Source organism: Homalodisca vitripennis, chromosome 1 (genome assembly GCF_021130785.1).
Source record: "Homalodisca vitripennis isolate AUS2020 chromosome 1, UT_GWSS_2.1, whole genome shotgun sequence".
Lineage (NCBI taxonomy): Eukaryota > Metazoa > Arthropoda > Insecta > Hemiptera > Cicadellidae > Homalodisca > Homalodisca vitripennis.
Window position 1 is genome coordinate 167,624,781 of NC_060207.1, and position 14,990 is coordinate 167,639,770.

The 14,990-nt window shown below is 33.1% G+C and overlaps 1 protein-coding gene across 4 annotated transcripts in view; it reads left to right on the forward strand.

The window, feature by feature from the left end:
- The window catches only part of LOC124352692 (regulator of G-protein signaling loco), a 76,100-nt gene that overhangs the window by 10,427 nt on the left and 50,683 nt on the right, over positions 1-14,990 (forward strand). For 2 of the 4 annotated variants that reach the window (XM_046802287.1, XM_046802286.1), the window contains exon 2: positions 619-1,728. In XM_046802287.1, coding sequence (XP_046658243.1) covers positions 619-1,728 — 1,110 coding nt within the window. Of the gene's footprint in view, positions 1-618; positions 1,729-5,007; positions 5,152-10,025; positions 10,131-14,990 lie in introns of those variants that run through there. The other 2 variants (XM_046802290.1, XM_046802289.1) reach the window with 2 other exon arrangements.

Below are 14,990 nucleotides of genomic sequence, written 5' to 3' on the forward strand. Positions count from 1 at the left end.
ATTAGTATTGTGTAAATATATAAGTTAATGAGTATTAATAAATTCAAATTTGCAAATTTTGGTTTACAGTGCTCAATTGGATCTTCTTCTGACATAGTTCAGATTTTTTTAAATAGTAATATCTTATTTCTTTCAATAAAATGTCTCCAAAGACACCGTACTGTTTGTAAGATTAGAATAACAGCTAATATGTGTTCCTGCTAATACAAAATTCTGTGAACTGCTAACATGTTAATTTGATCAGCTGTATAAATGTTAAAAATAATTTCAACAATTATGGGTTTTATATTAGAATAAAAGCTGTCTATAGTTCCTCGTGATCGTGATTCTTTTGATCCTGTGATATAAACAGGATTTTTCCGGATATTTGGCATCATTCAGTGATACAAAAAAATCATGTTTGGAAAAATCCTGTTTATTTCACAGTCCACACACACACACATGTCCATTGTCACACACCCAAACAAAAAGATTAAATTCCCTTGATATATTAAATTCAGCTATTTTTTCAAGTTATTTTTGAACTTAGGACGTTAACTTTTTATTGTTATATTTATTAGTGAGTAAAGTTAGTTTATAAAAATAAAATGAGCTTAAATCCACTTCATTTATTTTTAGATTGTCCGAGGCTGTATAAAGCGACTGAGACTTGAGAAACGAAGTCACACAGCAGTGCTAATGTCAGTGTTCAACCAAAGTCTGAAGCTTACTAATAGCTCAGGGCAGACATTGGCAGTGTACCCTGCAGATCGAGTAACATTTTGTGGTGCGAGTTCTGACGAGGACCGAAGACACTTCGGCATAGTGACTACTTCGGCAGACGAAGATCCTTCCAACTCGTGTCATGTGTTTGCAGTTGACCCTCGACCTCATGCAGAACATCTACAGAGAGCTCAGACTTTTAAAGTGGAGTGTAATCTGGAACCATCGACTGGATACTGCAGAGAATTCCCCCAGAATTGTGACCCTATAATTACTCCTATTAAAGTGTTTTACGAGTCAGGAATGAGACAAAACGATATCGATGAGCCTGTGATGGCTAATTCCCCTCAGCCCAGTAATGATAGCACTACAACAACGAGTAACAGTGATTCAGGAATAGGTTTTCGTGACGATTGTGGCAACCAGTCAGACCGGATTTTAGTGGTAGACGTGCAAAACCAAAGGCTTCACATACAACAGATAGATGAATCGGATCAACCTACCCACAGAGTAAGTACGGTTCAGTGTACTCAAAGACTAACAGTGCGGGCCATGCCTGACCCCGTTGTGGCGAGTAGTAATCGTAGTCAATCTCCACTAAGTACTAGCTCGGACAGTCCGGGAGCGATGAATGAGAATATGAGTGTAAGCAGTGGTGCAACAAAAAGTCCCGATGTGACTATGTTACCATTTGATGGGAACAAAAACTCCTCTGTTACAGAAAAAACAAATATGGTGTTTAATGGAATGGAAGTGAATGGTAATCGATCAGCTGATGACATGAGTTTAGGAAGTGCTCGTAGTCAAGATGCTTTATTAATGTCCTATAAACTCAGTCCCAAAGTGTTCAATGTCCCCAACATGCAACCCCCACCCACATCTCATAGTCTTGAGGATTTGAAAGTTACCGAACAAAGTCGGGAAACAAATTCTGTCAGCTTGAAACTTAGTCAGTTTGGAAGCCTTCAAGAACTAAGAAGTTTTGTATCAGACTGTTTTGAAAGCTCTGCTGCAGTTCAGAATACGGTGAGTACTCTTCTTATTCCTGACTATATTAGTTGTAAAGTAATAGTAACTAGTTAACTGATCAAAAGTAACATAGTTTTTATAATTAGACCCAAATTAGATTGTGTTGAAAAATATTCCAGCCTAACGTAAAAGAGATATTTTTATTTCAAACGAATTTTATAAAATTTGAATTTCACTCGTAAATATTTAAAATCTCAATTTATTTAAGAAACGTGCTTGGAGCTTAGTTACAACTTTAATGTGAATTTAAAAAAAATTAAATGTAGTCTCGAAGATAAATGTTTAAAATTTATGACCTTGTTTCTCTACGAATCTGTAATATAGTTACGCTTTTCATTATATTTAGATCACTGCTATCACATCACAGCTAATGTTTCTGTTGTGTGTTATCTGTGACGCAAACGCTGTAGATTTAACATGTATTTCCAGGTCAGAAGTTATCACAGTAGTAAAGAAAAGAATGTTGGTCACTCCAAACAAACAGAATCTTTGTGTTAGGGCCAAACATTTTACTATTAGTGGTCATAGGCCAACTTATTTTTGGTTTGGAAAAGGAGACTTTTTTCTTGGTTACGGAAAACATTTTATGAAGTTGTAAGAATAATTTGAAGATTAGTAAAAACTCCCTTTTTGATAGAGAATTTTTAATTATTTATCTTTTAACACTACAATAAAATCACAGAATTTTTAGCAATTGAACCTTATTACAATTTAGAGCTCATTAAGCATAGAAACAACAACTCATATTTCAGTCAGTACTGGGTACTAGACGTATTTGTGATATGTCATATTTCATTAAGTGAATCACGTTCATTCAATTCAAGGTTTGATGCTTTAACACTTTGGCTCTTGCTTAGCCCAGTGTATAAGTTTGGGAATGTCACCACACATTGTTTCTGTTGTTATCTTTTGTCTTGTGCACTATAGATATGTTTTTGCATAGAACATCCTTTTGTTCAGCCTACAGGCTGATTTCAGGAGGGTTTTTTTATTTCTCGTCTAGTTATTGGTTGTCATACTTAAAATTTTTCCCTATGTATTGCTAACACAAATATTTGGTTTAGTATGATTAAGTGTCATTTTCTTATCTTATAACTGAGTCAGTACATTTAAAAATGTTCCTACAAAGAGTTAAAGGCTTTTTTAAAAAATGTAAAGGGCTTATTATTATTAACAAACCAAAGTTATAAATTTTGTTTAGTTACAAATTAATTAAGGTACCTACCTATACTTTAAAAGTGTCGAAACTTCCATATAAAACAAAATATACCTGAAATTTTGTGTAATTGATCATTTCTATTCCAGTATTATTAAAAATGCCCTGTGTTTTATTAATGTGTTATACATATATATGCAAGGTTAATAAAATATCCTTATACACATATTCTACATAAATGGCATTGAAAGTATAGTACACACATTCTACTAGCATTGAAAGTGTTCAACAGTAACATACTGTATACATACTATATTGGAATCGTATATCCTATATTTCTTTCCACTTTTTTTAAAATATGTCTGAAACAATTTTAATGGCCTACAGTCTCAATTGCAGCAAATATGAAGTAGATATTTTGTGAAGGAAAATTGCAAATGGTGATAATGCCAGCGAAGTAGCAGCTATGTAACTGGATCTAACTAGATTGCTCATGCAATAAATATTCGGCTCAATTGCACTCATGGTCAACTTGTCGACCATGCAAGCAAACTGTATCTACCTCTTTACAGTGTTTTTTAACGTTGCACCAAACTTCAAACAGTGATTCCATTCATAAAACGTGTTCTGAAATGCCCGGTATTCCATCTATCGCTCTGTGTCTTTTTACATTTTAAATTTCATAACTCAAACATTTGGAGTTACAGCAATGTTAGTTTGTATAGTTATTTCTCTTAATAATACTGAAATGGGGACTGTTTAAAAAATTTTGCATTAAATTATACAAAAAAACTAAGTAGCAATAAGAAACATACAAAATATATAAAACATATGCCATAAAACAGACAGACTGTAGTTATCCCACCTCAACAAGGTAACAATGAAAATTCTGAAACCTTCTTTGTGTCCCTGTATTAGTCCACTTGATCAGCATTCACAACCTATACAAATAGCATGCTGTTATAACCAAAACTGGCACACTAAAACCATATATGTAAATCTTTCTTTTTTTCAAGACTTCTTAGGCATAGTACTCTATGGCATGTTCCAGCTTAAAATTCATTCGCAACCTCATAGAAGAGAGATCATATCTTCAGTTTCAGAACTTTTGTTTCTTTTTTGTTCCAAGATATTTGAAAATTTACTAAACAACTTCGGACACACTTCAAGCCCACACACATTCTTTCCCATTGAAAATACATATATCTATTCATTGACTACCACCACAAACTGTCAATCAGAATTAATTTAAATCTGAAGACATTATTGTTTTCTAAGTGTTCTTCCATAAGTTATTCTATCAGGAGAAAACACAACCAATAGAGTGTCTTTATTTAATTCATTTGTCCCAATGTTTCTTATATTGGGGTAGTAGGGAACTGCCAGAAAGTTTCTGGTAGCTTGTGGAGTCCTCTGAGTCTTGGATTTATATAGGTTAAAACGCTTTAACTTTTTCAATTTAAAGTAGACCCAAAAGTCTTGTCTTTTAATGTTCATTGATCCCTAACAAAATACCATTTATCAATAAATCTGTCAGATTATATAATTTGTTTCAATTATGTTAATAAATTTCTTGAAAAAAACAAAGCCAAACGGCACATACTTTCTCCAAAATGGTTCAGTTTGTAGCTAAAAGTAAGTTTTTATTTTGAAATTATGTTTTATTGGAATAAAAAAAATTTCATTTTACTTAGTTGCAGATCAATTTGTTCTCAATCATAGTTTAAATTTGTATGTTACCTAAACCCAAAATTAGATTTTTGTGAAGGCGTTCCTGTATTTGGTTTGTTTACTGTATAATTGTAGCTAGGAATGGTGAAAATAAGGTAAAATTATAAGAATAATTGTTTGAATATTTGACAAATTTACATAAAACCTGCGAATGTTAAGAGAATGTCTGGTTGGAGTAAAAGGAAACTATTAATCAGAATGTTTTTGAAAACCTTATTTCATATAAAAGATGCAAAACCAAATTTTGAATTTAATTGTTAAACACGTGTTTGTACAAATACTACATATAACTTTTCTAGAAATAGATTTTATCTTAAGTGTACATGAATCAGTAAAAGTACATAAAATGAAGTGAATCAGTAAACAGACGTTTACATAGAACTGGTAGAAAGAGGCGAGGAGTGACGGGCGTGTCTTAATTGACCCCGGGTCAACCTTCGCAACTAGCTCTGGCTGATTAACTGGGCTGTTCAGATACTGTTATGAGTGTGTTGGGATATGTGGTTTGTGGTATAGGACTTCAGTACCTTCAGGTGAGGGATTTGTAGCTCAGTTTGTGTATTATATCGTATTTGTTCTAAAAAAAAGTGGTTGCAGTGGAGGAATTTTTAAATTCTATTTTTGATTGAAATAATGTTGAGAGTGATTACTTTTTTTTTGGTGGAAGTGTTTATTCAAGTCAAAGGTGCGGTGTTGTATATATTTACATTTTATCATGAGAACACAAGTGAAATAAATATATTTTAAATTTCTTTATGTTATATTTAAACACCTGATAAAAATAAATCTAATAAAGAAAATATAGTAGCTGTTACTTATAGCTTAATTTGATAAGCGATATTGTATTATAAAAGAAAAATAAATAAGTAGAAGGATTTGGGACATTTGCCATTGTTGTATGTTACAAGAAGTATGACATTACTTATCAAGGATTGAATTTTAATGGATTGCTTAAGCACACATTTTAATCCTCGTCATGTAGTGTTAAGCTTTTTGTTACATAGAACAATAGCAAATGTCCAAAATTCAATTATGCTTTCAAACCTTCCTTTGTTAATAGCAAACTTTAAACTAAAAAACAAGTGTGTGTAATAATGTATTGTAAATTTCATCTTTTTCCAAAAGTAATAATTCATTACTATATTTCTTACACTTTGTTTATGTTGTGTAATTGTTTAAAAATCAGGGTGACCGATATAAAAAAAACCAATCTTTATCTTGATTGTATAGAAAAGTCTGCAACAAGTGTATAAACATGTGAATACAACAATTTTCAATCTCAAACTTTCTTATTCACTGGGATAGCAATAGATTTCCTTGATCAAAGTTGGAATTGAATAACTTTTACACATGTTTGCCTTTTCTGAATTCACATAGATGTTTTTTTTTATTTGCATACAAGGCAGTGGCATTGTCAGAGTGTTAGCTGACATGTTACAAAGTGTATAGTATCATGTAACTCTTGTACTTGTCACAAGACCTTCAGTAGTTAGAGCTATCATTCTCGACCATTCCGTGTAGTGGCGTAGTTTATTTGCATCATTCACAGACTCTGTATAATTTGTCAACTTTTTCTATAATTTGTAACAAACAGTAATTAAAATCTATTAAATTGAAACAAATTTTGAACTATGTAGAAAAATATAAGTAAATAACCATTTCCCAAATTATCCAGCATTGGAACTTAAAATCATAGTTGAATTAGTATACCAGGAAGTTTTGCTCATAATGTCAGTCATCGCTTTTTAACTTTCTTTATGTAGATGAGTTTTTATGTATGGTTAATTTATAGCTGGTATAACCTAATGTGTCCATGTATTATGAGAACAAAAATAAATTAAGAGAAATAAAACTTGGAGGGGCCATTAAACTCAGAACAAATAATTTAATACATGGCTTAAATCACTTCATAAATAACTCTTTAATATTGATCAATAGTAATGCTATTTCTTAATAATTAATCATTGTATTTTGGAATCTATTATATTGAATTTGTACTTCTATTTTTCAAGAAAGTTTGTTAAATTTTCTACATAAAATGCTTAACTATTTTGTGGATTGTATTTCTTTATATTTGTAGGATGTTTAGTAATAATCATTTTTTTTCTCCATATACCTAGTAGGCTTTCGATAAGAGGGAGCCAATTAATGTTCAATTTCTGCATAAATATATATTATATAATAAGTTCAAGAAAAACTATTTCCTAAAAGAATTTATCCATAAAAGTATATGCCATATTCTTGTCTATTCCATTGCTCCATGTGCATATATGGTTAAATTTTGAAGAAACTCTTATGTCAATTTTGCTTAATACATTTTGGAAACTATTTACCACCAATGCAATTAGTATATTCTGAAGTTTTTTTTACAAAAATCTTATCCTTTAAAAAAACCTTTTTACTCAAGACAAAAACCACTGTTAAACCCATTGAAGAAGTATTTTTTGAACCCTCTGTGAGTACTGGTAACAACAGTTAAACTGGACAAAAATACACTTTAAGTTAATGCTTTCTAAAGCAAAATCTATGAAAAATAGAGCATTAATTTTTTACACAGTAAAATTACAGTAAAATTTTTAATGAATATATACCATATTTGTAATACAATTATTAGTTTAAAAAATTGTTAATTTTGTACATATTATAGCTATATAAATTTTTAAATGTTTGAAAACCAACTGTTTCTTATTTCTTAATTACTCTATAACTAGCATTGACACAGCCTACTTTACCTAAGATATGACTGGTTTTCACATAAATGAAAACATTCGTGCATACATTTCAAATAATGTTTTTTATATGATTTTGCTAGAAATTGACTCGAAATTGAAATTGTTTTTATTGCTGTACACAGAATTACATTACAGTTAATTAAACATACTGTACAATTGGAAAATCCAAATAACCTTCATCGTGACTTTCAAGCTCTTGGCAAACTGTTTTTGAAAACGGGGATAAACTCTTCCACACTTCCATCGTTATCACCGATATCAGAATTGCATTCGTAGTCACTGTCCAATTACAAAGCATGTTTAACAGAATCTCGCATGTTTTACACTTCATCTCAATCTCACAACTAAACAAAAACAAACAACATGAACACACCTAACCTCATACATAGCAGCTGACAAACGAAAACAATAACGAAACTTTTCAATAAACAGGTGATAAATGCAGTGCTGCCAGTAACAAAACGAAATGAAATGTAAAGGGACCAGTTAACACCACAAAGATATCTGTCAGATATTATCAAAAATAGAACGACCCTTAACAATAAACGGTGGATAAACATAGACCACCTAATCAGCGCTTGTCTCTGCGTTCAGTGTAGTACCGTTCGGCATGTGACCAGGACTTGTGTCTTCCCCAAAGGGCTAAGAGCTTCAATATTTTACTCACAGTCTGTTAGGTTGCTATCGACATCGTCATGAAATCTTTTGTTAGATGTTATAAAAAGGTAAATTTGATTAAAATTTAATACAAATTATTGTAACGTACCACGTAGGTCTGAATGTTTCACGTGCATTTTAAATAACTAAAGGAATAAATTTTAAGTATTACGACATACATTTTCAATATCTTTAGGTAAGCAATATGTCCATAGACCAAATAAAAAAAAATAATAACCAAATAATCTTTTATAGGTTATTAGAATTGTTTTAGAACCTGACTTTATTACATAACGCAACAAAATGCATATTAATTAAATTTTCCAAGATACAATATTTATTCAGATAGAGTAAAGTACAAATTCATAAATATATTCATGTTATAGTAAAACTAAAATACTGTATTTACTGACACGTCTGTTTTTTTTTTTTTTTCAATTATCTTTGTGAGGAATAATATCTAGGAATAGAACTATGAGACTGGCAAAATAGTGTGCCAGTAAAGATGTTGCATTTCTGATCGCATTCCGAGGTGGGGTGGGTTGCCTACAGTCATAATGCCGGTAAAAATGGTTGCAGACCTTACAAGTGTATTTTCAGCCTTAGTTGGAAAAACGGTGATGTTGGTGATCATGTTGTATTCCCAAATCAGGTATGAAGTCGGTAAAAATAAAATTGGCAGCAAAATCGGTATGTCTCCCAATAAAACTGATGCCATAAAGGTGGGTTGTAGGTGATGCTGCCAGATTTCAAATTCTTCCTGAATCGCGTGCCCACAAGAATAATAATCACATGAGAAAGGTAACATTTGGATGTTTACTGCCCAGCAGGGTTGCCGATACCAGAGACGGCCTCTATCTTGATACATAATTATCACCAAAATCATAGTGGTCGCATGTAACGTGATATGATAAACGTGGATGTCTGAACTGAGAATGGTTCTTTGCGATTTTGACCCAATATTTCAACTGGTTCAAGGAATCACAACTAGAATTCTCCGAATAAGCCATATGAACTATAATAGGTTGGTTAAAATGATCTTCAGGGCTGTGTAGAATCGGGTAATCTTCCACAGTTTTGGAAAATAATGAATTTTAAAAGGGTCAGTATTGTTAGTACCATCGTTCATTCTATCATTATTTCCTTTTTCTGTTTATACTCGTAGTCGTACTGATTTTCTATGGGGATTTCGATAATATTGCTAGCATTGCAACGAAATCGATAGCCGAATTTCCAGAAAGCCAGCCGGAAATTCGGCTCTTGGTTTTCCAATAAATTTGATGTAACCAAGATGCATATAACGTTAAAATTCCGATCTTACCTTCAGATTAGCTCGTAATGATTGCCAATATATCTTTTATCTAACCTGTCTGATTGTTCATGACGCTGCTGGTGAGACAAATGTGGCTTTAAGTAATGACTAAATTGTGGATTTTCATGGTGAAAGCTATTTAAGTATTCCTAGAAGCTATTCCAACAGTTGATTTCGGAATTAATGTCCCGCTCCATTAATTTGTATCGAACCTATTCTACAATGAAGCAATGGTATTTGCTAAAGTAAAGATATTGAATACCAGAAACAGTCGTATAATAAATACAACCATTATTTATAGAGCGTATAATTTATATTTTATGAAGTAACATCTAATTTGAGAATGATCGTCGGTTATTTTCACTTATTGTAGTCGAACTTTATATTTTATAATTTCTATATGTTCACAATTTTGTAACTTTTTGATCATACCTATACATTAATGCCGGGATTAGTATTGTTGGAGCTAACACGCAGTAAAAAGGCCATAAGTACGTGCCATAGCTATCAGTTAGATCGCTTAAAATTGAACTGTATATACGGTTTCGACTTTCACATGAAGTGACGAAATTCAAGTGAATCCGCGGATTGTTGTCGGCGCGGCGGCCTTCTCCTCGGTGCGAGAACTAACCTTGGCGAGCGAGGGTGAATCAGTGGCCGGATATCGCCCGGATGTGGCCAGCACTGTGTGCCTGTTGAAGCGTAGGCTACGTGCTCCAGTCTGTGGATGAACTGGTATGTGATGGGACTGCTGCCACTGCGGCTGCTCGCGACAGATCTGCGATTGGATGACGTTTCAAACATTGCGCAGGTGGGTGGTAGGTTGGTTTTCTTTACCAGCAAGCAGTATGTTTTACTTTTGAAAATCGAACCCAGTTTTATTTGACATATTTTTTATGATGTATTCGGCTGCAGCTAGATTCATTATCTAGGCTTAGATCTATAATATCTCTATTTCTATCTTTATTACCAGCATCACGTTGAAACTTATTAGGAGGTTCATTTTGTTAATGTTAATATTCAATGTACTTCATAACGTTTGAATGCTTGTTTGAAAGATCGATCGAAGGCACGTTGTATTTAATAACCAAGTATATACATGTATTAATACCGTGGGCTCCAAACGTATTACATTCCAAATAGAATGCGTTTGATATAGTACAGTTTGCTACATTTAAAATCGTTAACTGAGATAAACTAGCCTGTTTATTTTTAAAGCCAATAGCTCTTTGCTATTTTGTAGTCACCATTATAATGAAGTTTAAATTTGCATAACAAGAGCCACCAAAGAAGTTCTTTGAGTAATAGCTAATCGCAGAGTAGCACATAGTTGCCACATCGAACAGCTGGTGACTACTATCAAAACATTTAATTGGACACAATACCCATGTACCTTTATAGCGTTTACATTATATGTTTACATAATATTTTATAATAAAAGAAGTTATAGTTCGAAGGCCGGCTGACCAGTTCTAAGTTCGTTATCTTTTATAGCGATAAGACACTTCATGGGTTTGCTGATAAAGCCGTAAAACCGATTCTTATTGGTGATTATTAATTTTAAATAATTTATGCAATCGTTTTAGTGTTAAACAACTGTATTGAACAAAGTTTAAGAATGTTGGGCACATATCAGATATTGACCCATTTAGGAATCGATAAGATTATAATCTAAATAATTAGTGGGCTGTCTGCTATTACTTAAAAAAACACACATACAAATAACAATTTTTATTATTATCTCTGATACGTGTTTTTAATCATTAGACCTATCCTTAAAAATAGTTTATAACATGTTTTTGTTTATAGTACATAAATGTATATTGAGCAATTAAAATCATTCCAGGGACATTCTTTTTGTATTGACTCTTTATAATAACTAGAGTTTGATGTCTTTATGAAGGTGTGGACTGTATGAAAGAAGTCATACTCTTTGTTAATGCTAGTTACGTATTTATTCCTATTAGTCGTACACATGCATGTACTCAGAAATCATCCGTTACTCAGTATTAATTCTATATGGTTGATATATCGTGTGTTTGCAATTACCAGGGACGGTTTGCAAAATATTTATTGATTACATTCAATAGCTAGCTGTTAAAAGTGAAAAACGCTATATTTTATTGTCGAATTGCCAAATATAAGACTGTTGTTTGGCCACTTATACTTGAACACTTCGGCCTTATTGGCTGACCTTTAGCGAAGCCTATCACGTGTTGATGGAAAAATCTCATTTTTGTCTTCCTATATGACTGCCCGCACGATATCTCGAAAACGAACTGACCTAAGACTTAAAATTGTGCCTGAAGCTTCATTTTAATATAGGGAAAGCGAGTGCAATGATTTCAATGATAGTGCAATGTCACTCCGTGGTATTTAGCTGAGCGTTAGCGAATATTTTTACATTGTTTTTATGGGTAAGCATGGTGATAACGAGAAAATAGGGGAATAAATAAATTTGTAAACAATCTCATAATAGATTCAAACGTAACACTGTTAGTCTTGTAGTCTAACTATCCTAACACATAGGCCTACACCATTATTTTATAGTGACTTGGTGTCTAGACATTTCTTTATTTAACACAGATGTGTAACCCGATTTAATGAAAAATCTTAATGTATCATGTGGTCAGATATATTGAGAAAGATTTCATTTGTACACTTAAAATGTTTCATGAATCCTTTTCAGAAACCGTTCAATGGTGTGTCATTTTTGGTCAACGTTTTTTATGATTGTCTGTTATTTGCCTGCCCGCAGCACATCTCTAGAATAAAGTTAGTTTAACATTTTACTTGCAACGTGGTGTGACGTACTCCTACCTTTTATTTTAGTTGGTATTGACTATGTCTCAAAGATAGGAACAACTTAGCAACACCGCATGATGCTTATTGGCTAGTTGAAGAACACGTCACTGCCAGGCTCCTCGCTCAATGGCCTTCTTTGATGGCGCTTTCTGTACTTAGTTAATTAATTTTATGGCATACTTACCTCGAAATCTATAATATTATCGAATAATACCATAGCGGAAACTACATAACAGTTTAATCAATAAGAGTTTTTTTTATTGAAATGCCACTTTTTACTTTAATCGCGGTCCATTTCTCATGGAACTTTTAAATTTTAATTTGCATTTTTGTCGTAATGATCTTATTATAATAATTGCTGCACTCATTTTAGATTACTTTTCCTTCGGTTTGAAGGTTTTTTACAATTTTGATCAAGAACACGTATACTTAAGTTTTAATTTCGTCATCGATTCGGGTGTTCATGGAACCTTTTTTTTACAAAGACAGAAGTGCGGAAAAACCTTTGTTTACACGACATTAGTTCATCAATCAAAAGTGTATTGGAGATGTGAGAGGAAACTGGCAAGTCGGATTGACAGTGTTAGTGTTCATCATCACTCTACATTTTAGTCAGTTTGTTGGAGCTACTGAAAGTGGCCGAAATATAAAAATGTTTACAGTGGATACACGCCAATTTTGAAAATGTCGAATTAAACTATTCGAAAATGTAGTGGAGCGTTGCCTTGGTTATTCGAGAACTTTCTATTTCGAACACTTTTAGCACACTGTAGGCTACACCGCGTTGGCACCTAGTCATATCCGCAATTTTGTTAATCGCTTAAATTTTATGGTAATAATTTATTGCGTTCAACAATGTTTTCTCCAAACCTCAACTATAATGCCCTTGTGTATTTTACACGTCGATATAGTCAGTTAATTTACATTAAATCATATGTATTTAAAGTATCATGTATTAAATCATAATATATTTGAGGTATATTTAGAGAGTTCCAAAATATTAAATCGTACACCAAGTCCTCAATATGATCACGTTGCTAACAGTAATAGTGATTTGGAGAGTCCGTTGACCGTGCGGTCTATAACACGTCGAATTAGAGAATGCGCGGGTTCAAAGCCTGTCTTTGACCGTAGCACTTTTTATCAGTATTCTCGGTCTATTCTCGGATCAAAAAGTGTAAATATCCAAGTTTGAACTTTAAGCAAGATAGGGCGGTGTTTACCTCTGCATTCAGGCGGTAGCAGGCGCCGGCAGCTGCAAATTAAAAATTGATTGCACTGTTAAATATATATTAAAAATTATTAATTAATTACAAATCGTCTCTATTTTTGTACACGCACGCTTAAGATAATGTCCTTACAAGCCCAATAACGAGGCCAACGTTACAGTTGGGTTGAAAAGCCCCCAAACCGGTAGGTTACCTTTTTCTTACCTACATAAAACGAATTTATTGTATGTAAATAATTTGTGTTATATCTATAAACACGAAAATTAAAAAACAAAATACATAACTCCCGTTATTGTAGCTCTATGAATCAGTGTGTGTGGTTAACGATTGAAACTGGGGTATCTATACTTTTTTATCCAAAAATAGTGCTGTACTGACTGTCTCTTATTCTGTTTAATACAATCTTCGCATAACATAAAAGCCTACGGAGATCGTTCATAATAAGACTAAGAAGGGGAATGCTTTTTATATAGACTAGAATGTTTGATCTGTAAGGTACGTACCAATCGGGTTCAAGCAACAATAAAAATTCTACGTGCGAGAGGCGTACTTAGGCGGCAATGTGTGGTACCATATTTTAAGTTAAGTGTCCACTTGTAACGAGTTATTTCTATATTATTCGTAACCATGTCTATAATCGTAGTAACTCTTATTATAACCAAAATTTATTATATATATATATATATATATATATATATATAAACTACGATTTCAAGTATCATATAGCTTTCAAAGTATCGCTTGGGGATTCTTTGCGGTCTATGGTTGACTGTTAGATAACGAATACAATATTTTTTATGGTACGGGACCTCCCTCCCCCCTCTCAGAACACGACGCTAGGTATCCGAAATGCAGGTATCCCATATCAATCCTCACTTTGCGTTTTAACATTAGGCGTGATCCTCCGTATTCGGGTTTAAAGTTTCGAAAACTGCTATTGAAGGAATTTGTATCAGTGAGTTATAAAATATATTGGGTGTTGTTGATTTGTGCTGACGCTATTGTTGCGTTTTTATTATCAATAACAGGGTTCTTAATTTTGTAGTTTGAAATTGTTCAAGCAAAATATATAACTTTACAAATTAACCTGAAGTTGGGATGCACACTCTATGATGTTTATTTTCGTAGCTCGCAGTGAGCGTTTGTAATGTAAGGATGTTTTGACACCGTGTATATTGTGTATTATATTTTAACGTAGGAATAAATTGAAATTCTCCTGTAGCAAAAGCGAAACTGTAGCTCGGGTTTCATGCGTGGTACGGAGGAATTTTGTTGTGTCTGAAGAAAAGTTGTTGCTGTGCACAATTGTGTGCCCATGTGCGCAGTTATCAGTCCATTAATCGTGTTTATTGGGTTCAGTATTCGCCGTAACAATACTGGGCAACCAGCTGCAGTAACGTCCTAATGAACACCGTCACGGACATGTCTGATTGTTGTTCGGTGAATGTCATTAGAAACGTTTCCCACTCGGTGAAAACACTTGTACGATCTGTGGTGGATTTACCAACAGGTCCGCTATGCCTGGGCCTCAGGCCCAAAGGGGCCGTGAAGTAGAGAATCAAATTATTAGATTATTTGATCAATAAGGTCTGAATAAAATCTAATGCTAAGTATAATTTCTGTGCTATCTGGCATGA